Source organism: Etheostoma cragini, chromosome 1 (genome assembly GCF_013103735.1).
Source record: "Etheostoma cragini isolate CJK2018 chromosome 1, CSU_Ecrag_1.0, whole genome shotgun sequence".
Classification (NCBI taxonomy): Eukaryota; Metazoa; Chordata; class Actinopteri; order Perciformes; family Percidae; genus Etheostoma; species Etheostoma cragini.
Window position 1 is genome coordinate 5,222,609 of NC_048407.1, and position 23,619 is coordinate 5,246,227.

General features: G+C 40.1%; 1 protein-coding gene across 2 annotated transcripts in view; it reads left to right on the plus strand.

The window, feature by feature from the left end:
* Window positions 1-23,619, plus strand: part of adamtsl3 (ADAMTS-like 3) — a 211,393-nt gene that overhangs the window by 112,636 nt on the left and 75,138 nt on the right. For both annotated transcript variants that reach the window (XM_034867570.1, XM_034867580.1), the window contains exons 5-7: window positions 1,795-1,840; window positions 8,154-8,390; window positions 23,327-23,453. In XM_034867570.1, the coding sequence (XP_034723461.1) occupies window positions 1,795-1,840; window positions 8,154-8,390; window positions 23,327-23,453 (410 nt within the window). The remainder of the gene's footprint in view (window positions 1-1,794; window positions 1,841-8,153; window positions 8,391-23,326; window positions 23,454-23,619) is intronic.

Sequence of the window (23,619 nt, forward strand, 5' to 3'; positions counted from 1 at the left end):
ACAGTTGTCCAATAGGGCTGTTGGCTGTGTATCAACCTGACTTCTGCACAACACAACTGATGGTCCCAACCCCATTAATAAGTCAAGACATTCCACTTATTAACCCTGACAAGGCCCACTGGGAAGTGTAAACCCTTTCAGGTGACTACCTCATGAAGCTCAATGAGAGAACACCAAGGGTTTGCAGCGCTATCAACAAAGCAAAGGGTGGCTACTTTGCAGAAACTAAAATATAGGACATGTTTTCAGTTACTTAACACTTTTTTGTTAAGTACATAATTCCATATGTCTTCATTCATAGTTTTGATGCCTTTAGTGATAATCTACATTGTAAATAGTCATAAAGATAAATAAAACACATTGAATGAGAAGTTGGTTCCAAACTTTTGGCTTACATGTTTTAGCACTCCTAATGTATGGCTTTTACGCCGTGATTTATTGTGATGGTGAATCCCCGTGAAAAAGTAATTTGAGGTTAGAAAAAAAAAAAAAATCCATGTGGCTGTGTATACAGATATGAGCGGTCTAATTCTTCATATTTATATTCCCAATTCACCGTGATAGCAACTATACCAATCAATAATCAACACAGTAGGGCTTGAAGTCCCACCACCCTGAAAATAGATGGAAGAAATATTCCTGCTTCTGTTACGGGTTCAGTGGCTTTATAACAGACGTGGACCAAATAAAGACCTCTTTGCTGAGCTGATCATGGAGAACAGCAGGCCCACAGCAGCCTGTTGTCAGGGATTAAGTAGCTGCTATATTTGCCAGAGAACATCCTGCGCTCAGTATTGCTTCATATAAAGAGGTGACACTCACCCCAGCTCCTACACATGCACAAAGACTGCAGCAGGCTCAGCCATGCTTCACGGTGGGAACCAGGCATGTAGAATCCATCCGGTCACCCTTTCTGCTATTTGACCATGAAGGCCTGATTCGCCCAGTCTCTTCTTAACAGTTGTTCTAGAGATGTGTCTGCTGCTAGAACTCTGTGTGGTATTCATCTGGTCTCTAATCTGAGCTGCTGTTAACTTGCGATTTCTGAGGCTGGTGACTCAGATGAACCTATCCTCAGCAGCAGAGGTGACTCTTGGTCTTCCTTTCCTGGGGCGTTCCTCATGTGAGCCAACATTTGTTGTAGCGCTTGATGGTTTTTTGCGACTGCACTTGGGGACACGTTTAAAGTTTTTGCAATTTTCCGGACTGACTGACCGTCAAACATTTGGCCTGTACTATACAGTATACACACACATAACCATACACATACGTCAATGTACACATACTGTATTGATATTGTTAGAGCCCTCCTTCTTTCCTATATATTTTTTGACAATCATTGCTTTGTACCTTTTTTTGAACTGGATTATGTTTGGACGTTGCTTTAGTTCTGTGCACAGACCATTCCACAATTTAAAAAAAAGGAAAAAAAGCCCCAAAAAACTAACTTTGAAAAATAAAGAGTTAAATTCAAAGGCAAAGAAATGGAACTACAAAATTGTTGTTTTGCTGTTAGTGCTTTAACAATTTCCCTGTAACTGTTTTGAACAATTATGGAAGAATTTAGAAATTTAGATATTTATACAAAATAATGACAGTCAGGTGTACTAAGGTCTGGCAACCATAAATGAGAAAAGGATCCTCTATTAGTGGCATTCATTGTTTTCCAAGCTTTCGACTAACAACTCTTTGCATATAGTTTTGTGTTTTGACACAGCTTTGACAAGTATCACTGAGACACACTTTGGTTTGCAGTAGTGCTGACATGTGTTTTTTTTTTACCTTCCTTTGCAGAAGCTGTGTTGGCAAAAACATCCGCTACAGAACCTGCAGCAACAGGGTGAGTCCAAACCTCAGCTCTCATTGGTAATATTTGTTTCTAAATTCATTTTAGACTTAATACTTGTGTTAACTTGGAGAGGAAGTCTATATCTCAAAGCATTTTCAGCTGCACATTACACATTCACACCCGAAAGTCATGTGTGTTTTTAAGAGACTGTACGCACATGAGAAATGACAGAGTCAGTCATTTCCCCAAGTCCACAAAGCAACACATGATCACGTTCACTATAAAACTTTTCACCATAAATTTACAGTAATATACTGGCATCAGTGTCGCCGGTAAACTACTGTTTTTAAAGTTTGAGGTATTTATTCTGTAAATAGACATTAACTTTCTTACTGTATTATTTGAATTTAAAGTAATATACTGGCTGCAGTGTAATTCCCACCTTTCCCTTTATTTTCCCTTCTTCCTGCTTTTTACCACAAGCCAACATTGGATTATTTTACCCATGGTAATGATTGTTCTGTAGAAGTAAAGGATATTAGACTCAAACTTCTCTTTATTAATCCTTTTGGGATGACTCCCGCAAGGAAATTTGAACTGTCATATAGGTGTGTGATATAGGTCCACCATGAACTATAGTTAAAGGCCAGTGCTTTCCTAGGTTTGTGGAAGTCTAAGGTGCACTTATTCGGGCATATAAGGGTCCTCCCATGAGAAAATATTACTTTTTAAATAAAATAATGGAATTTTACATCATTTTGGACTATTATTGTTACTATGTCTGACAAAAATGTTGGAAAATATAGAGCAGGTAATATAAATGAACACTCACAACGTTTAAACTTAAACACAAATGTTTAGTCAAGTCTTATCTTTTCATGCCACTTTCTACTTTTACTCCGCTACATTCATCTGATTCATTTAATTACTTAACACATTAAGATGTTTGTACAAAGAACACATGATTGAGACAACTGTTTGGATCATTTCCAGTTTCTATTTGATTTTTCTGCATTGAATACTTTTACTTTTGATACTTTATTTACATTTTCCTGATAAGACTTACATACTTTCACTTAAGTAACATGTTCCATGGAGGACCTCAGAATATTTTTTATTTTTACTGATTGTTGTGGCGTAGGACCCTTATCTTCAACAAAGCAGTCTTCAGACTGCAACAATCAAATTATTTGGATTCAAAATCTTCTTATCTCCAGTATTTAAAGTATGTTTTTATGTTTGTAAGGCGTAACAGGCTATTTTATTTGTCAGATACACATTTAATTAATATCTTATAGCTGCTAGCTGTGAACATTAACTAGGCTGCCACTCGAAATGTTTGTTCCTCTACCAACAAAAAGTACCCTAAACTGAATCACTGAATCATTTTCAACATTGGTTTCTGCAGTCATACCCAGACCTTATTCCATAGCACAGTCCATGCTCTACAGCTCCCCCAAATCCCCAGTTTATCTCCCAACATGCTGTTAAGGATTAGAAGATCAACAAGAAGCTGTGCGGAAGTCAGATGCGGAGACACATCCGGGGACTTAGATACTGTTTCTCAATCTCAAGAATGCAAAGAACGGCCTTCTGTTCTTGGGTAGAACATTCTTGCTGGTTGTTCTTGGAAGAATGAAGCCTTTTATCACTTATTTAACAATGCATTCTTCTTGTTTTGCGCAACACCATCAGCACAGAGGCTACCTGCGGTGCTCCAAAATAAAAACTAGAAATAAAAAACACAACAATATAACCATTTTGTATTTAAACAATCTCCAAGGACTCCAAGGCCAAGGAAACCTTACAATGTTACAACTATAGCAATAGTATTGTGAAATAAAACTCATTGAGCTTTAATTTTATGGTTTATGGTTTCGCTTAAACACTCATTACTTATTCAAAAGAGGGCGTTGCGATTCCTATTCTTATTAGTGTATTAGTTTAAATTTTAAAAAGGAGGAGGCCTATGCACTAGCTTGTCCTAGGTTTCCCTATAAGTGATATGTGGAAATATCATTTCTATATTATTTCAGTGCACTGTATATGTCTAGGGACAACAGATGGAAATTAGCAATGAAAACTATTAGCAATGGTTGGTGTCTCCTCATTTAGTCTACATAACATGTCTGAGCATGTTACTGTTACTGGAGGTGACAGGAGGAGGACCCAAAAGCAGAGTCGGTGCAGGCGGGTTGAACTTCAACAACAATCTTTATTATGATTTACAAAAACACAGGGAAGGCAAAGTCCAAAACCAGGGAATATCCTAGGGAAATACTCACAGGGATACACGGACAGGAAAACGTCAGGAACGCGGACGCACACAGCACAACAGTCTCGAGGACCAAAACAATGATGCAGCACTAGACAAAGGGAACACAGAGGTTAACTACAAGCGGTAATGAGGTAATGGGGAACAGGTGAGACATCAGTTGAATCACATTAGGGCAGGGCTGGACAATCAGACAGGCAAAAGTAAAGCTTGACAAGACTAGACAAGACAGGAAACCATACTACATAAGACAGGGGACCTGTTGCACGAAAGTAGAATAAAGATATCCAGGATAAATGAAAAAGCGCAGCTTGACTTAGTGTGATCTGCTCATCGCGGCTTAATCGGTTGCACGATTGCCAAGCCAGGATGAACAGGTGAAGCTATGTCAAGCCAGGTGGAGATAGCTGGGATAAGTGCACGTTCACGGCTTTCGCACATAGACCACGCTACCTACACAGATTTACTGATGCAGAATTGAGAAGACGCATGCGCCATATGTTTCACCCAATGAGCAGCAGCTTAAATGGAAAGTAACGAGGAGGGGAAGGATTTAATATGCAGAAAGGGAAATACGGCTCTTATCAAACGGAGAGAAAAAGCCAAACAGACCATAGCGGACTCGACTGAATGTGTGGGGTGTAATAATATCTCCTTAGGCTATAGTCACTCCACATTTTACAAAGTTGTAGGCTACACTGTGTTTTAATTGCTTTAAATATGCTAGTTTCATGTTTCTATTTTTATGTGATAAATGTGCTGGTCTTACTGTAAAGTGTCTTTGACTAGCCTACCATGTAAAGCACTATATAAATAAAATGTATTATTATTCAGCCTTTGCCTTAAAAGTGAGCAGAGGGAATAATGTTCCTCGGGAAATGGACCCTAATGACTCTAGGCTTAATTTCAAACCCTTATTCACAATGCGAGAACATGTTTTACAACCATATGCACCAATATCTATAAGCTATATCTAATTCTTTGTAGGCTACAATTAATATTCATACAGAACAATCAGAAAGGGACAACAACTAGAAAAATAAGTAAGTGACTTCAATACACGCTGTGAGCATTTTTAAAACAATATTCATGTTTTATTCTTCTGACAAGTGACCAGACCAAAATAAAAAGATTAAGAACCATTGCATTGTTCCTGGTGTGATGAACGTAAACTACACTACATACGTACTGTATATAGGCCACGTTATTGGTCCAGTGATGGGAGACTTATTGAGAAGGTTATGAAACCAATGTAAGCTATAATAAAAAACATTTTTGTACCCCTGACTCGCAGCTTGTACAATCAGCTGCGAGTCAGGGGCGTGGAGCATCAACCATTGATGTATGACGTCGCGACACCACACTTCAGTCATGAAGCAGTTAACCACAGGATCCTGTTAATCGATGGACATGTGTTTTGATATTTAAACTAACGATCCGTCAATGGCGAAATGAAAGCATCTTATTAACGAGACTGGTCTGAGAGACCTCCATCTTACAACCAGGTCTCCGAGCTTGACTGTACAAGCGATAAGCTAGCGGCTGTCACGTCACTTTAAGGAGCTTCTCAACTCCCAAACTTTAAAGCAAATTGTCAATTTGGCAACGATTTTCACAAGACTGCTTATATTCAAAATCTTAACAATTCATTTCTTGCCTAAAATGTTTTCAGAAGTAAATTTTGTAATAAATAAGATACCAAAAAGTGTTAAAATGATCTGTCTACGTACCGGAAACCAGACCCTTGTTGAATGCCCAAATGAATGTTGGGATACGGGTGCTTCCAAGTTGATACAAGTCAGCTTGGAACAAAAAAGAACATTTCCGTGAATTGTAACTGTTCTTGGTAAAATGCAAACTTGTGTATTAGGACAGTACTTTGGCAACACCAGATGACGTTTCAAAGGGACACAAGAACACAGAAGTCAGTAGAAAAACATAGATTGAGAAACTCTCAATTAACTGAAAGAGAGACAGAGCAGGGACTCCCTACTATTTGATAAAATTAAGTTGCATATTAACCTTGGCCTATAATAGTATGTAGGGCGGCCTAAAGCCTTTTTACACACATTTCTTTGCATAGAATACTAAGCTATTAACAAATAACTGGTAGCATGATTTTATAAATCATCTTTTAATGTTAAAAATACAAGTGGCACTGTAAATGCTAAAGATTAACTGTATCTATGGATGACTACATTACCTGTAGCCTATCATCATTGGGGAATTATAATTTGCTAATTATGTGACTCTAAGGACCCCCAGGGGTTCCAAACCCACTGTTGAAGATCTCTGCCTTAGAGGAAATAATAGGAAATGGACTCTGCAGATGTTACCCCCAGCCCTTCATGACTGTTGGGTAATTATTCAAGCCATATCACAAATATGTGATGTGCTGTACTGTATGTTAGCACACATACAGTATAGCACATCACATATTTGGTGATGTGCCAAATATGTAGAGAAATGAAGTATGCATTGATTATTTTGCTAAAATAAAGTCTGTTTAATGTTAGAAGTGATAGTCCTTCCACCAGTCCTTGACAGTCCATCACGTAATATCAGCAGTAATTTGATCCATGAGAGACCATGGACCCCCCCAGCCCCATGACAGTACCTCCACAGAGGGACTGCATTTTCCCAAACCACAGAAACACATCCAGCCTGTTGAAACAACCTCCTTATACCATTTTTAATCACATCCAGTAGGGAAATGTTGGGATAATATCCCCCACGCCCCTTCACACATGGAGGCTAACTCTGCCTGAACTGAAGGTTCTGTTTCTGGGCTCCGTTAGGGCGTCAGAAGGATATGTAGAATGGCAGAGTGTGACTAGTGAAGCTGATGTGTCAGGCTGGATGTGTCCACTTCTGTCAGGGAGAAGAGAGATTTTTGGCTGCCAAAAGTCTGCCAGTTGTCACCCGGAGAAACAAGCATCCCTCATTGATCTGAGACGGCTTTCAGTACAAGGTGTTAAGCTGTTTGTTGACAGCTCTTCTGCACCATCACACAGGCTGGACGTTTCCTACGTCCAGTCAGTTGGAACCACACAAACACTCATACGAGTATATAGATACACAGTAAATATACTGTATATATACTGTATATATATCCCAACTACATCTTATACTGTGTGGTTTCTGACCAAATGCAGAAAAAGACGAAAATCCATGTTTTGTTCTTCTTTACAAATGAAATAAATGTCAGACTGACTGACATATGATGCGCATTCTTCTTAGAAAGCTATTAGTTTTTACAAATGGCTCATGATATATTGTCATGAGCTCATGAGCCATGACAAGAAATCCTAATGCAGTAACAAAGATAATGAAATATACAAGTGATGATGTTAAAGTATTTTTATATGTTAAATGTTAACAGAACCATGAGCTGCAGCTCATGGCCCTTTTAGCTCCTTGACTTCTCGTTCCCCGGCTGAAACGGAAGTTGGTCCGTCCCTCTTTGGTAAAGACCGTCTCAAAGCTCTTATTTCTTGGGATGGGGGGTGGTCTTTACCAACTGCCACTTTGCTCATTTGAAAGCCATGATGTCTCTCTCCCATGGGTGGGCCAAATTATCTAGGTGGGCAAAGCAGAGAAAGGGGAGGTAACCTTGCCCCTTATGACCTCATATGGGGAAAGATTCCAGATCGGCCCATCTGAGCTTTCATTTTCTCAAAGGCAGAGCAGGATACCCAGGGCTCGGTTTACACCGATCACCATTATCGAGCCACTGGGTGACCATAGGCAGGCTGGGGGAATGCATATTTATGTTAAAAAACCTCATAAAGGTAAATAAAGCAGGCCCTGCTCTAGCAGGAGGACGTCACATTATTGTCTCTAGAAGTGTTTTATTCAACTTTTCTTTTAGTTAGAGAAAGAAAAGAAATTTGTAGTACTCAATACTATCAAATTGCAATAGCTCTAGAATCACAATGAATTAAATTCGCAATACAAATCCAATTGCCAACCATGTATCGTGAAAATCAGACAAAAGCATATCGTCCCAGCCCTTCTGCGCACCCGTCCATATTCACAGCGATGCAACACTCCAACCTGTGTCCTTGTCTCTGTTGTCCCTCTCCTCAGGACTGCCCACCAGAGTCCGGTGATTTCCGGGCCCAGCAGTGTTCGGCCCACAATGACATCAAGTACCAGGGTGTCACCTACGAGTGGTTCCCATCACCATATGACCCGTCAGCACCCTGTGCACTGCGCTGCCAAGCCAAAGGGAGAAGCGTCACTGTTGAACTGGCCCCCAAAGTGCTGGACGGGACACGATGCCGGGCGGATGCTTACGATATGTGCATCAGCGGAGCGTGTCAGGTAACAGATTGTGTTGCCAGATGTTGTCAAGTTAGTGTCATCATCCTCTGATATGATTAGATGTCCTCCACCATTTGTCTCAATACCTATGTAAATGAAGAATTGATCCAAATGCAGTACATCATAACAGGTTCTGTGACATGAAATGATACCTCGGGCATAGGCTGATCCATGGCCTGTAAAGCTTAGCTCATTTTTAAAATGAAGTTCTACTAATTAGATCAAGCGTGCTTGTGAGGAGTTCGGTTACGTTTTGTAGTTGGACTTGATGATTGAAGGTAGGTTTAGTCCAGGACTGACGAACAGGATGGAGCGAGGGGCAGGCATGTGAGCTGCTAAGCTGATGTAGAGCTCCAGGTAACAGACGATGTGGTTGGAGTTCTGTGACCCAATAAACCAAACTGTTACTACAGGCTGTTACTTAGAACAAAGACCTCAAACTAGAGGTCTATAGAAATAAGCTGCATCTCATGGCCCTTAATAGTTGGTTTCTTGACTTCTCGCTCCTCTGCTGAACCGGAAGTTGTTCCGTCCCTCCTCGGTGAAGACCGTCTCAAAGCTCTTATTTCTTTGCTGAGGAGCGAGCATCAAGGAGGGATCATCAATGAGCTATAACCGAGGAAACATGAGAGCAGCTGTCTGGAGAGCCATGCAGCCAAAGGAGTTGTTAACTCCGCCCAAACAGCTGACGTATTTACAGTGGCCTGCATTCGTTTACACACCCATGCTAAAGTTGACTAAAAAGAGGAATAAAAAACATCTTTTGGAAATTGATCTTAATGCCTTAATTAAAAAAAATAGGAAAATCCAACCTTTTAAGGACACCATTTTTCTTTATAAATGAATAATGTATTGTAAATAAATAAATGTTCTTCCTTAAAATACAGGGGGCATAAGTATACACCTTACCTATGTTAAATTCCCATAGAGGCCGCCACATTTTTATTTTTAAAGGCCAGTTATTTCATAGATCAGGATGCTAGGCATCCTGATAAAGTTCCCTTGGCTTTTGGAATTAAAAATAACTACCCTCCATCATCACATACCCTCACAAACCCCAGAGATTGGCATAGTTTCATTTCACTTGGCCTAATAGCCGGTTTGATTTGTATTGAGAGATGATCTTATGGAAAGTTCCCCATGCCTAGCTCTATGTATGGTGAAGGGTATGTGATGATGGGGGGGCTATTTTAATTCCAAAGGCCAAGGGAATTTTATCAGGATGCATAGTATCCTGATCCATGAAATAACTCGCTTTTAATAATAAAACTCTGCCTAACTCTATGGGAATTTAACATAAGGGGGGTGTATATTTACGCTCCCTGTATTTTAAGGAAGAACAGTAATTTATTTGTTTACAATACAATATTCATTCACAAAGTAATGTGTGTCCTTAAAAGGTTGGATTTTCCTAACATTTTTTAATTAAGCCATTAAGATCAATTTCCAAAAGACGTTTTTTAATCCTCTTTTAGCATGGGTGTCTAAACTTAGGCAAGCCCCTGTATGTGGCGCTTCAACGGAAAGGGCGTCTCATCCCTCAAAAACCATTTGCTCTTTCCTCCCGGGATTTCCTTGCATCTCTCCCGTGGCTCCTCGGTGGGAGGGACTCAGACAGAAAGGGCAGCAAGTGGAGTATTCGGGGAGGCAATTTAAGGGCCATGGTATAGGAAAAGCCTGGCTGCGAACACCAGGAATCCGAGTCTATGCAGGATGGTTGATTGGAGAAGACTGTCAGGTGTATTGATTGGCAATGTTTGTCTGGTGTGTTGCTCAGCCATAAGTTTGGAACAAAGGTGCCGCCCACAAACAAATGAATATTAGGCTTGTTCGAGTTGTTTTAGTTGTTTTTATTAAGAAAGGCTAGCTGGTTAAATGCTCTACCTGTGATCTGTTGCTGATGTAAATAAACCACAGACTGTATATGATCTGTAATCTGAACAGATTTAGTCTCTCTGACTTCTGAATGCCACACAACATGTGTTCTGTACAGAATTATCCATTTAATCAGGCAAATAACAAATAAAATCCCTCTAATTTAAAAACAATAAAAGTTGAGTTGATCATGAAGAAATCAGGCGTTTCCCAGCATGCCCTTGGTCCGCCAGGGTCTTGGAGAGTAACTGCGCTGCCTGCGTCTCAAACCTGCGGCCACCTTGATCTCATGAGGTTATTATTGCCCAAGTGTGTATCACGTCAGATCTATTTGGGAGCAAGTCGGATGCAAATCCAACCGGAATGCATTGGGTGGAAATTGCCGGTGATAGATTCTGCGCAGGCCTGGCTCATTTCCAACAAACATTTTGGTACTATGGATCCTACCAGGTTTCTTGGCAAGTCCCGCCCTACGCCGCAGAAGAATTGGTGGAGGCTTGGTATTGACCTTGAGTAGTTAAAGTAAGGTAAGCTGATTGGTCAGAGGATAGGACCCGAACATCTTGGGTTCAGTTTACCCCACGCCAGCCCAGCATGGATGCCCGCAGTGTTTCCATAATAACAGGACAATACAGACAATGTCCATACAGACACAAGAGGGAGCAACGGTACACATGTAAAACTTCCAGTGCAGAATTACAGAATGTTTGCATCTGATGCATTTACTGTCTTTTGATGGAAGAACTCACAGTTTCTGTTGATACAATGGGTTTTATATATATCAACCAGTGTCAGCATAACATTATTATCAACTTAAACAAACCTTAGCGATTAGACTCCATCGCTGGACAAATATTTCACATATATGTATAGGGCAGAGAACCATCAGACCCCCCCAATCTTATCTTATCTATCACTCGATTTTCTGCGTGTGAAAGTCGCCAGACGACACCATTTTTTAATAGTCATACTGAGAAATATAGAGAGAGTTTTGTAGAGCTGATATGCTTAATTAGCTGTTGCTTATAAAGAAGTTACGTACTAAAGCTTTAAATAGATTTAAAGATTCTATATTGATTTTTTTTCTGTTAATACGGTCATTTGTGATATCTGCCTAATAGAATACAGTAAAAAAGGGTTAAAAGACACAATGATGATGTACATGTAGTAAACAAGGCTAAAAAAACAGACCTCACATTTGGACATGTTGTTGACCCGTACACCCAACTTTCACCCTCTTGACTTTCTAGCTCTGTAATAACACTTCCTCCGTTGCTACCAAGAGATAATAGTCGGCGAGAGGCGGCGAGCCGAGCTTGCCGCTTCTCATTTGCATTAAGTAACCTGGATTCAACTTAGCGCAAATGAGGAGCGGTCGACTTCCTATTGACATAGAAATGAATGTTAAGCGTGGACATGACGCTAACAATAGACATGTACCATGATAGATTAACTTTGGAGCGAGTAGTGTTCCCTGTTTTCCATACCATAAATCAATACAGTAAAGGCCCCTTTAACATCACTTTTTAGAGTTTGAACATTGTTGCTTTGCTTTGCAGCCAATAACACATGTCACATTTCTACATCACATGTAGAAATGGGGCTTGATGAACTGAGGGGGGGGTTGGGGGCTGAGACACGGAAACTCTGGCCCCTGCAGTGTCATTATCATGTCAGATAATCTATGTTTAGCTGAGCTTTGTTTTAGGACGCACAAAGCAGAATCCCCTGTGGATCTATTCCACTCCCAGGCCGGCTGCTTGATTAGAGGCTGTTTGAGATCGCATGGCAGGAGGAGGGGCACCGTGTATCACAATTGACAGACCTATTTCCAAAAACAATTGTTAATATATACTCTTTGGCACATAGGTGATTTAGCAGAAAGTGTCAGTGTAGTAGAAACCTATTATGAGCTACTGAGTGTTCTCGTCCAAATGTCAAGTGAATTTGGACACATTTCCATCAGCTCTGTCTAGGTGGTGTACAAGAATTTATGTGTTTGGGAACATTTTTGTTGTTTTTCTTACACTGACAAAATAACAAATCACACCAGCTAATAGGCATACCAGTCTGACGTGTACACAGCAGTTGTCTGGAGGTTATGGTTGACTTACATTTTTTTTACTGGCATTTAAAAACACAACGCCACTGAAAATTAAGGGTTTCTTATGTGAAAATGCAGTCACAGCTGTCACCAGCTGTGACTGCATTTTTATTATGAAAGTTGGAATGGGGTAAAATATAACACAGACCATTCTTTCCCACTTTCCCACTATTCTCCAGCCACTATAATACAATACCGCAACTCAATATATGCTTTACCAAACGGAATTGAAGGAGAGCAGCTAACAGGAGGTAATATCTTCTCTTGTTCCTCAAATTAGCCAAGATGATAGCCTTCATACAGATCCATTAACAACTTGCCCTGCTTATGCAAATCCAGGTGTTTACATCACACAGCACCAGCTCACAATGCAGCTCCTTCAATGGAAACTACAGATGCATTTACAATCTAACATTTGAAAGTTGTTTTCTATGTGCTAAAGCTTGTTTACCCTCAGGCTGAAGAGTGTTTGACTCGACTGTTCTCTGCTCAGATGATCCACTAATGCATACGAGTAATCAACTATGACATGTGATAACATTCAGATACTGCAAGAGAATAGGCACTGTGTTGTTCATTTCAATGAGAGAGTAGGTTGTCAAGGCAACACAGAAGAAACTGGTATCAAGCAAAGTAATGGAGCAATATCATCGAAGCACACAGACTTGTATAAAGTACTAGAGCCCCTTACTTGAGTAAAAGTACAAGTGCTCTATCAAAAAAGTGACTTGAGTAGATGTTGAAGTGCTCTTTAAGCACTAAAGTATTAGTAAGAATGTACTACTCAAGTACTAAAAGTAAAATTACAAGTATTGTTTCATGTAGTTATTAAAGAAACCAATCAAATTTAATGAATATCATATTGTTGGACTTTTTACTTATTAGTAAGATAGTGTCTTACAGGCAATGTACAAGCTGTATGATAGGAAGTTTCTGAAATAAACCCCAAAAAGGTACAGTAATGTGACAGCTGTCATAACTAAAATTATCTGATGTAACAGTGGGTTAATAATAACTTATTAACAAATACTGAAATAAAATGTACAATCGGTTATTACACTGTGCAAGTAAAATTAATATCCTCTCCCCCACATTATGATTAAAGACCCCAAAAAACGTATCACACGCTAGCTAGTAACGTGTGATGTAGTGGAAAGTTAGCAAGCTAGCAAAATACAGATAAATGAACAGCTTCACATCACATGACGCTATTTAGATAGATAGATATTTCTTGTTTCCCAAAAATGGAAAATTATGGTGCTACAACAGCAAACATACATCAGTTACACAGCACAAATATTAATATATATATATATATATATATATATATATATATATATATATAATACTAGGAGACAATATACATACATACAAGATACATGAAATAATAATAGGAATAAACTATAACAACAAATTTTATGCTTCTGTAAAGTAAACCCTAAAAACAGGACAAGACAGAAACCCGACTTCAAAATAAAACAGGAAACAGAACACACAGACACTCGGGGGAACACACAAAGACAACACAAGTCGGGACGACATAACTAAACAAAACCCCACACCACAACATAGGAATTATTTATGCAGTTTTCTAGATTAATTGGAAATTCCTCCCTGTCTTCTCCAACATATCCTTTTTTTATTAAATGCAGTAATCTGAAATTAAGTTACTAGTGATGCTACACAGTATTACATGCCTCTAATCCTCACAAATACACACAAGTTTACAGCATGATTTCTTTCACACTAGAAAGTACAATACCAACAAATAATTGTCCATTTCCCGGTCCTGTTTTGAATGGCAAACAGCATAAGTCATTATCATTGATGTAACTGTGCTTCTAGGAAACACCATGGGGTGCTAACGCTGTAATCTAACATTCAGTTTGAAGGTTCAACTTGAAAAAGCAAAAAGTTATTTTCAAATGAAGTTCTTACTCCTCCTTAGAAATAGTCACCATAACAGTGTTCTTGGCATGACGTGACAAATATATGTATGTTTGATGAGTTTCACATTGATTGGTTTCCTTAAATACATAAAACAAATCTGCCTCAGTTCAACAGAAAACTTCAGCATCTCAGAAAGTCCTTTGTCTATCTCCCAACATTCTTTACCCTAATCACGGATTATGTTTGACTCACTCTCCATCTTACACAACGTTGTTTCTCTAGGCAGGGAAGAGATGTCTGTACACAGTAGAAGAAAATTCAATTATTTTTTGCTTCTAAAGTACCGTACATTGAGTAACAAACTACTTTGTGATTAGTCATCTAAACTATTCATACCTATTGCGAAAGGCCACATTCGAAGGCTGGCCCTTTTCAGACATGAAATGCATTGCTAGTGTCATGTATTTGTTACAGTTTTTTTGTCCTTCAGACCCAGGTGTGTGCCATGCAACTGGTAGTTATGGCCTCATTCAGACTTGGCACTTGGATTTGGCGCCATACACAAGAGGTAATGATGTGATGGATGAAGAATGTTTTCTGGTTCCTGGTTGGCAACAGCGCAACAAGCTGTAAACACATTGAAATTAGGACTTTAAAGACTTTATCTGGTGAATGTGTTGGCAGACACTTGCTTTTTGATATATTTATTAATGTGTTCCTAATTAGGCAAACTAGATGCACACTTTATCTTGATAAGTGTAGCTGTGGCCTTTCAATTCAATTTTTATTGCAATTTTGGAAGTTTTATTGCACTTTCAACATTGCAAGGCTTGACCTGGTAATATTGCCATTGTACATAAAAGTGAGACATACGTTTATTTGGACAGGAAACTGTTATGTTAAATCTATCCAGTCTCACGTCACGTTAATGTTGTTATTTCTGTGTGTTGATTATGAATTTGAAGTAATGGATTTCAATGGGAAGCCTAATTTGTGGTCACAGAATGATTATGGTAGCGAGTAGTATTGATAAGCCGAAAATCTTCACAGGAAGGTTGGTTGGGGTGGTGGACGGGTCAAACAACACAGAACTTTCACAGTATCCCAGGATTTGCAGTTCCTTTCCGCATTATTCTCTTCCTAACCACAACCGTCCCTGTGTGGTCTGTCTTATTGTTGTAGCGTTTACGGCGTTTCATTTCCCTGTGATTAGGTCCTCCAGCAACCGTGGATCGTGTCCCGCGCGAGTTGTTGTCACCGTCCCTTGTGTGGCGTTTCATTTCCCCATTGTTGCGTCCCCCAGAACAGCCCAGTGTCATGGTAGTTCGTGAAATGGTCACTCTCGAAAATTGTGACCTGTAGTAAACGAGAAGATCGCAACATGTACACAAATGAATGTATCAAAATAACATGACCATTTTGCAAACTAGTGTGAGACCGGGTTGGTTAAATTGCCATTACATTCAAAGAAAAAGGTATGTTTGAAATTGGCTATAGAAAAGGTTAAGACACAATGAATTGTACAAATTTGGTATAAACTACAGATTCTGATTCTGAAATCTCATGACATCACATGTGACGGCTGTGGAGAGCACTACATCAGTAAATCAGCAAGGACTCTGAACAAGAGACTGAATGAACACTGTTAACCCCAGACCAAAACCCCTCATAGCATAGAAACTGATGGACAACGGGTCTCCACTTCCTCCCACTATACAAAAGTTAAGCCTCTTTATATAGCATCAAATAACAAACGTGTCCAAAAAATGAACAGGAACAAATATCAGCGGGATCAGAGCTACCTAAAAATGACAGAAACCATCTTTGTAAAATGTATTTGACATGTACCGCACTTCAATTTTGGAGTTTGGCCCCATGTCCCATCCGCTAACATGGAGGGGGCGGGGTTTATGGCCAGCCAGCCATCAGGGGGCAATCCAGATGTTTTGTCTTTACTTATACCAATGGTTATCAAATAGGGGTCCGGGGGACTGCCAGGGGTCCTTGAGGAGGTTTCAGGGGTTCCCAACATATAGGGAATAATATATTTTCACTATAGTCCCATCCATAGGTAACACAATCACAGATTGTATGACTAATTTCATAATTGGTTTTAAACACTATCTGTAGTGAAACAGCAAAAATCTAAAAATGGGTGGGGGACCCAGGGGCAAAATTGCATCAGATGGGGGTTTGTGATCTTGTTTGTGTCAGTTTAGGGGTCCTTGACGTGAAATAGCTTGACTTATACAGTCTATGCACCAACATCTGGCATCCACACGGAAAAGAGGTCAGAGGTTCGAGCCAGATCCGAGTGGACGAGGAAAGATCGGGGGGACATTCACAACTGACGCCAGAGACACTATTTTAACAGAGACATGGGTTACTATCTCAACTGTTATACAAGCACCTGTTATTATATCAGCGTGATAACTGAGCACTGATTCATCTCCATGACAACCGAGCAAACTCCATTCACTGAGGAAGACTAGAAAAGGCTAAAAAGACCTTGATCTTTTGCTGCTGTGTCCTGTCTCAATAATAAACTCTCAATCAATCAGTAATTTTCAGGCGTGTGTTCACAAACATAAACTGTGTCAATGACAAAAATATTGTTGTGTGTTGATATACCGCAACACAATTTGAGCGAGAGAGTTAGGTATGACAGATTTCCATATATATTATTTGAAAAGATCAGTTTTCTGAGTCCAAACAAGGAACACTGAAAACTCTGTTTTCCCTGAAGGGATATATTAACTCTGTGTGGGTGGAAGGCTGAAACAGCAGGCACTAAGAAAGACTATTTTCAAATGTATCTACATTAGTGTGGACAGGGCTTAAGTATTACGAGAGTTCAGTATTGGAAAGCTGTTTGCTTTTTGGGCAAGGACACAGGTAAAAAAAAAAACACTCACAAATGGAGTTTATTTCCTCCAGGCTTAAAAAAGTGCCTTCTCTTCTCTTCGGTTAGGGTTTGTTTGGCTAATACTTGCCACACGAGTTGAACTTAGTTTGAATGATGTGCCAGAATCTGACGTTGAAAATGCAGTAAATAACAATTTCTGGAGAGGCTCGGTTTTCTCAGGCTGCTTCGGGTGCATCATTAACCTAAAAATACCAACAATCAGGCCAGACACACACAGGTACTTGTCGGCAGTAATGGGAGATGGATGATGGATGTGTGCTCTAGCAGCACCTGCTGACGTTGCTGGCACGCAGAGCTGGTACTGGGCATGGGATGAAACGGCTTCACCTGGTGATGGAGGCGGGGAGCACAGGAAGGGCTGCTGGGTTCAGGCTGTTCCCGTTCATACATATAGCTACAGAACGTTAAGCACTGTGATCCATATGTATTCCTATTTAATGCTGCCCCACAGAATCTGCTGCTGTATAACAACACTCTGGTCCACATACTGTAGGGACGTCAGAGTGGATGGGTGGGTCCTATAACACAGGGCTTTCAAGCAGTTGGGGACTTTGCATTAGGGATGGGAAAAAATCGATAAAGCAAAGTATTGTGATATTTTTCGGGGCAATACTGTATCAATACAGAGACGCCACGTATTGATCTTTTATTTTATGTGTTGGTAAGTCTGTCTGCTTGAAAATCCAGTAAAATTTAAGTGAGATGAACAAAGTTTTCTTTTGGGGACATGATTTGAAATTGGGGAAGCTGGAAAAAAAAAGGTGTAAAATCGCACTAATATTGCATTGGGACATAAGCATTGTGATGATATTTTATCATGAGACACAAGACTTTCACCCAGAAAACATGTCTTTGTATAATTTCTAATTGAGGAGGGTGTTTTGATCTAAACCACAACCGTTATCTAATCCAACTAGTTGTTTCAGTGGCTAATCTTTACTCTTGCCGCCCATGACGGTAACTTTTTAATCCAACATTTCTTTATTGTTTTTTTGCACAGGGTTGAACAGAATTACAAAGTGACAAGGGCAGTAAAACAACGTGAGGACGTCCTGTGATAATGTTCAAGTTCCACCCACCCCATTTACCCACTCACCACACAATTCCACTTGCACATCGCTTAGAAACGACAGATGAATGTTAACAAGCACTGGAAAACATTATATAGAAATAAATTGGCAGGTTTGTGTTGTACTATAATACATTTTGTCCTCTAGAACAGGGGTCTTCAACAGGGGGTCCGCGACCCCTAGGGGGTCCGCGGAGGTACTGCATGGGGGTCACGAAAGTTTTGGTTGATTAGACTTTTTTTTATATTCCCCCCCCCCCCCCCCTGCAATTTTTTCCACTAATTGAAATGTCTTTAAATACACATTAACATGAATTCAACACACTGTAGTTAACAGATAAATGGAGGCAGAAGATGTCTTTCAGTCATCAACGCACACATTCAGCGACACACAGGAGCTCTTTCAAGCTGGGCACCGTTTCATTCAAAACACCTGTCCCATCAGCGAGGAATCAGAATCAGAAATACTTTAATAATCCCAGGGCGAAATTACTTTTGCTACATTACTCCATATGTAATAGACATTACTTACTTACTTCAGTTTGATATAACACAATTTTATACAATATATATAATTAGGGGGTCCCCGCTCCATCTCGCCATCAGTTTGGGGGTCCTTGGCCTGGAAAACGTTGAAGAACCCTGCTCTAGAACTTGAAATTAAAAGTTTAGAGTGCAGACAAATATGAGTTCATACCTACACATACATACAAACAAATACTTAATAAGGGAGGGGGGTAGATAAATAATGAAATGGTAAAAGAGAAAAATAAAATACTCAAATTTTTGACGGCTTAACTTAACTGCAACGGCCTCCGAATCAACCAGCACCTCACGGTGACCCGTACCCGGGTAAATCTAACTGTAAGGACCGTTGAACTAAACTGTATATACGTTTTTGTTCGTTATCATACGAATCTGTTCATGAGAATGCGTTGCTGGGGTGCTGGGGTGCTGTGGTACTGTAGCAGAAAGTTTGTCTATGACGGAATGAGGCCAATCCCTCCTCTAGTGCTTGTACATGGATTAATAATACACCACTCAGCAGCATATTCCAGCTGTATAGAGAAAGAGGAGAAAATAAATACAATTCCTAGGAGTAAAGTGGAAGAGAGCAGTTGTGTGTCTGTCCGTGTGTGTGTGTCACTTTGTTTTGCCAGTAACTTGTTTTTCACAGTAACTCAGGATGACACGCCTCAGCATACACTGTGGCTGTGTGTGTGTGTGTGTTTGGAGAGAGAGCAGTGGTACATTCAATTAAACTCAACTGTATTGGCCAATGCTGTCTTTTCTAGCGAGGCCATAGCTTACCAAAACTCCACTTCATCACCATGTGTGGGTATGGTAGTCAATATCCTTGACGTTTCCTTCCGCTTTCTTTGTGGTTGAATTTTAAACTACTGGGGGATTTATGAGGACTATGGTTAACTGCTCCTCAGATCTATGCAGGGTAAATTGAAACAGCTAGCTAGACTATCTATCCAATCTGAGCTTTCTCTTACACAAATATATTACAGTGCCTCCATGCAGAGCTTAGCGCCGCCCAAGGTGATTGTGATTGGTTTAAAGGTCCCATGACATGGTGCTCTTTGGATGCTTTTATATAGACCTTAGTGATCCCCTAATACTGTATCTGAAGTCTCTTTTATATAGACTTTAGGGGTCCCCTAATACTGCATCTGAAGTCTCTTTTATATAGACTTTAGGGGTCCCCTAATACTGTATCTGAAGTATCTTTTATATAGAACTTAGTGGTCCCCTAATACTATATCTGAAGTCTGAAGTACAAAATTCAGCCCTAGTGCAGAATTTCCACCACTAGAGCCAGTCCCACAATGAGCCTTCAATTAGTATCTACATTTCTGAGTCTGTAGCTTTGAGAAGGAGAGGGGGAGGGGGGGGGGGGGGCAAGGTGGAGGCCGCACCCTTCGCAACAAGTCTGGCAATGTGAGACTATGGTATGGCAACTAGGGCTATGTATCAATTAAAAATTTCAATTCCGGTACTGAAACCAGCACCATAACTCAATACTGATTCCTAAACATTATTTTTTCAATACCAACTGTATAAAAGAGAAATGACTTCCAACATTACGTCTCAAATCTTTTAAATTATTTTTCAGCTCCTACAACGTAAGCCCTGAAACACAAAGGCGACCGTCGGCCGTCGGTTCTAGTTGGGCCGACAGTGAGCTATCAGCCAATATTTCTGATGTGCTGTTCGGCCAAAACAAACAAATGACTGTACAAGCCACATGCAATGCTTCTGTCATTTTTCATCTCATTTGATCAATCCAATACAAATAAGAGCTTTCAAACCTGTTCAAAAATGGCGTTTGAATGTGTCTAAAAAAACGACAGGTTTGAACGATTGGAATAACAATTTTTGCACATTGTGTTCATAATAAGGCTGAACGATTATGGCCAAAATGATAATCACGATCATTATCAGGATTATTTGATTTTAACCATAACCTATTTTATTGTCACATAGGCTGTTTATAACTGCTTTCACACCCATATTACGCTACATTCTTCTTATGCTGAAGTTGTATGTTGTATATACATACAGCTGCGACATATGTAAATGAAATTTAGCCATCTAAAATAAATAGACTAGGATTACTTTTTTTTTAACGTATCTCTGAGAAAGGTCCAGCGGGCTCCGTCTCGCACGCTATTACTCTACCAACTGAAGTTAGTGCATTCAATAACTTCTTCTGTGTTTTTCGCCGTGGCCGCTACGATGGAAGATAGTTTACCAGCGGAAATACAGGTTTGCCCTCTCATGCTTAACAATATACAGCTGTTTTAGTAACAATTAAAACTGTGGACAAATGTCAGAAGTGTGGAGAGGCCCCGCTGTGTGGCGGGGCTGCGCAGAGGAAGAGGAGAGAAAGTAGAGGAGAGATCCAACACAGGCACGGCTTTACAAAAGAAATGGGTCATGTAACGCAAAATTAAACCATATCAATATAAACAACATTGCAGCTGATGCGAGGACGTTAGATGCACTGGTGTGGCCTATAGGAAAAATATTACTCGCGCTCGAGCCCTGTGAGCTAACAGACGCTAACTAGTACCGACTAGCACTGGTCACTGCTGTTATCTGAAAAACAACACTGACGGGTCAAAATATTGCGTTATTTAGATACTGTAAGAATTCATAACTAACTTCGCGTTTGTTCGGATCTCTGAGGAAAAGGAGCCAGAGGGTCAAATTGAGAATTAAGAATAGGTTTAATGCAACAGCAGTGATGAAGATGATAAGACAAAGACAATAAGACACAAACAAACATAACAACACTGCAGCTGACAGCGGACTGGACCCATGCTTCCCCCATGATGGAGTCACGTGAAACCAGTCCTGAAAATTCCTAAAACACTCTCATTTATGTCCTGCACCTTGGGGCGGTTCCCCAAGGTGTTTTCACCTGCTATTTTCAAATCCCTACTCATTGGTCCGCAATTGTCATGACAACATGTTGTATGTCTTTGCTGTCCAATGAGAACCGGCCTTCTGCACCTTTGGGGGTCGCGTTTGGTTACAGAACAAAGGGGTCTGTCGTGTAAATGTGAAACTCTGCCATCAACACAGTCCAATCAACATTGTATTCTCTCAACCTAGACGAAGACCCCAGGGGACAGGGGACAGAAGACCACCTTTTGTTGCATAGCAGGAAACCCCTTTCCATATGTTAAATGCCAGACTTGACCTGTGGTTCTTTACAGTCAGAGAAAAAGAGGTGGGGACAGATGTATGCATAACTTTCTAACCTGGCTCTTTCAGACGTTTTAACTTTTTTTAAACTCAACAATACTCAATACTAGTGAGGCAATTCAATGGTAAAAAAAAAACGTGGTGGTAACTATGACCATTTGGTAGTGATGGCCGAATGACGCTTTGTGAACCAATGTCTTTATTTGTCAGTGTCTGAGATGGCGCTCTCTGTTCAACAATTAGTTGAATTGCAATGCCTGAGGCCTTTCTCTTAAAACCAAGAGCGCCATCTACTAGGAAATAAAGAGAAAAGCTTCATTTGGCCATCGCAACCATTTGGTTCTGTCTGCATAGTCTTTGCTGTGGCATCGTCATTGTTTTGTGCAGGAGAAAAAACACATGCTGTGAATCAATTACAAATCATTTCTTCTAAATGTTTAATTAAATTGTTGAGAACTATGCAGTTGTTTTTGAAACCCAGTAAGTCTTATGTAAATCTGATGCCACCTTTGTAACAATTGCATCTCGTGGAGATTTTGGGAACACTGCCTGCACAGTAATGCTGGGATCTTTATGTCATCTGTCATGCCTTGGTGTTGCTGTGAACAAGTATCTATAACCTGAAATGAAATACTGAGATTAAACTGATTATAAAGTCTTTTGTTTTGTTGTTCGTTTTTGAATTTTAACATGGAGCATGCTGTGGGAGGAAGATTACAGGGAGGGAAACAGCTTGATAGGTCGCCATTCCTCCACAAAGCATGCAGTCAAACTCTTGTTCCTACAATTTAAAGCTTCCACAATGTGTGCCGGTTTTAACTGGTTATTCCCATTTTTGATTAATGTATGGTTTAAATTAATAGATTAAATGGTTAATTATTCAGTCCAGCTGTTCCTAGTCTATATTGACAATGTTATATGTCATATTTTTGGTCACAATTCCGCCAGATGTCCATCACCCTTGGCGTTCTGATCTGTCATTTGATGCCTTTTAGATATTTTTCCATAATTTCTTGGCTTCTTTATGCACATTAATACAAATTTTTACCTGGGGAGCCCACACTTTTGAGCCCCACTGTATCTCCCTTTGTGTATATGTGATCTGCTTAGCCCAGTATATCTCTTTGTATAAATGTGATCTGCTTGGCCCCATATATCTCTCTTTGTGTGTATGTGATCTGCTCAGACATCTCTCTTTGTGTATATGTGATCTGTTTAGACCAATATATCTCTCTGTCATCCACTCGGACCCATCTCTTTCTCTCTCTCTCTCTCTCTCTCTCTCTCTCTCTCTGTGTATCTGTGATCCACTCAGCCCCATGTATCTCCTTCTGTTTATCTGTGATGTGCAGGACGTGGGCTGTGATCGCCAGCTGGCCAGTGGTGCCAGGGAGGATAACTGTGGTGTCTGCGGCGGCGACGGCTCCACATGCCGGCTGGTTAGAGGACAGGCCCTACACCACCTTACCCCAGAACAATGTAGGTGATGAAACCCCCATCTCTGTCCAACTCACATATGGTACACATGTCTGCATTCACTCTGGATCAGAGATCTTCAACAGGGGTAGGGGAACCCTAGGAGGTTCTCAGAATCCATTCACCATGAATCACCATTCATTTTAAAGTTAAGTTTAAGTTAAGTTTT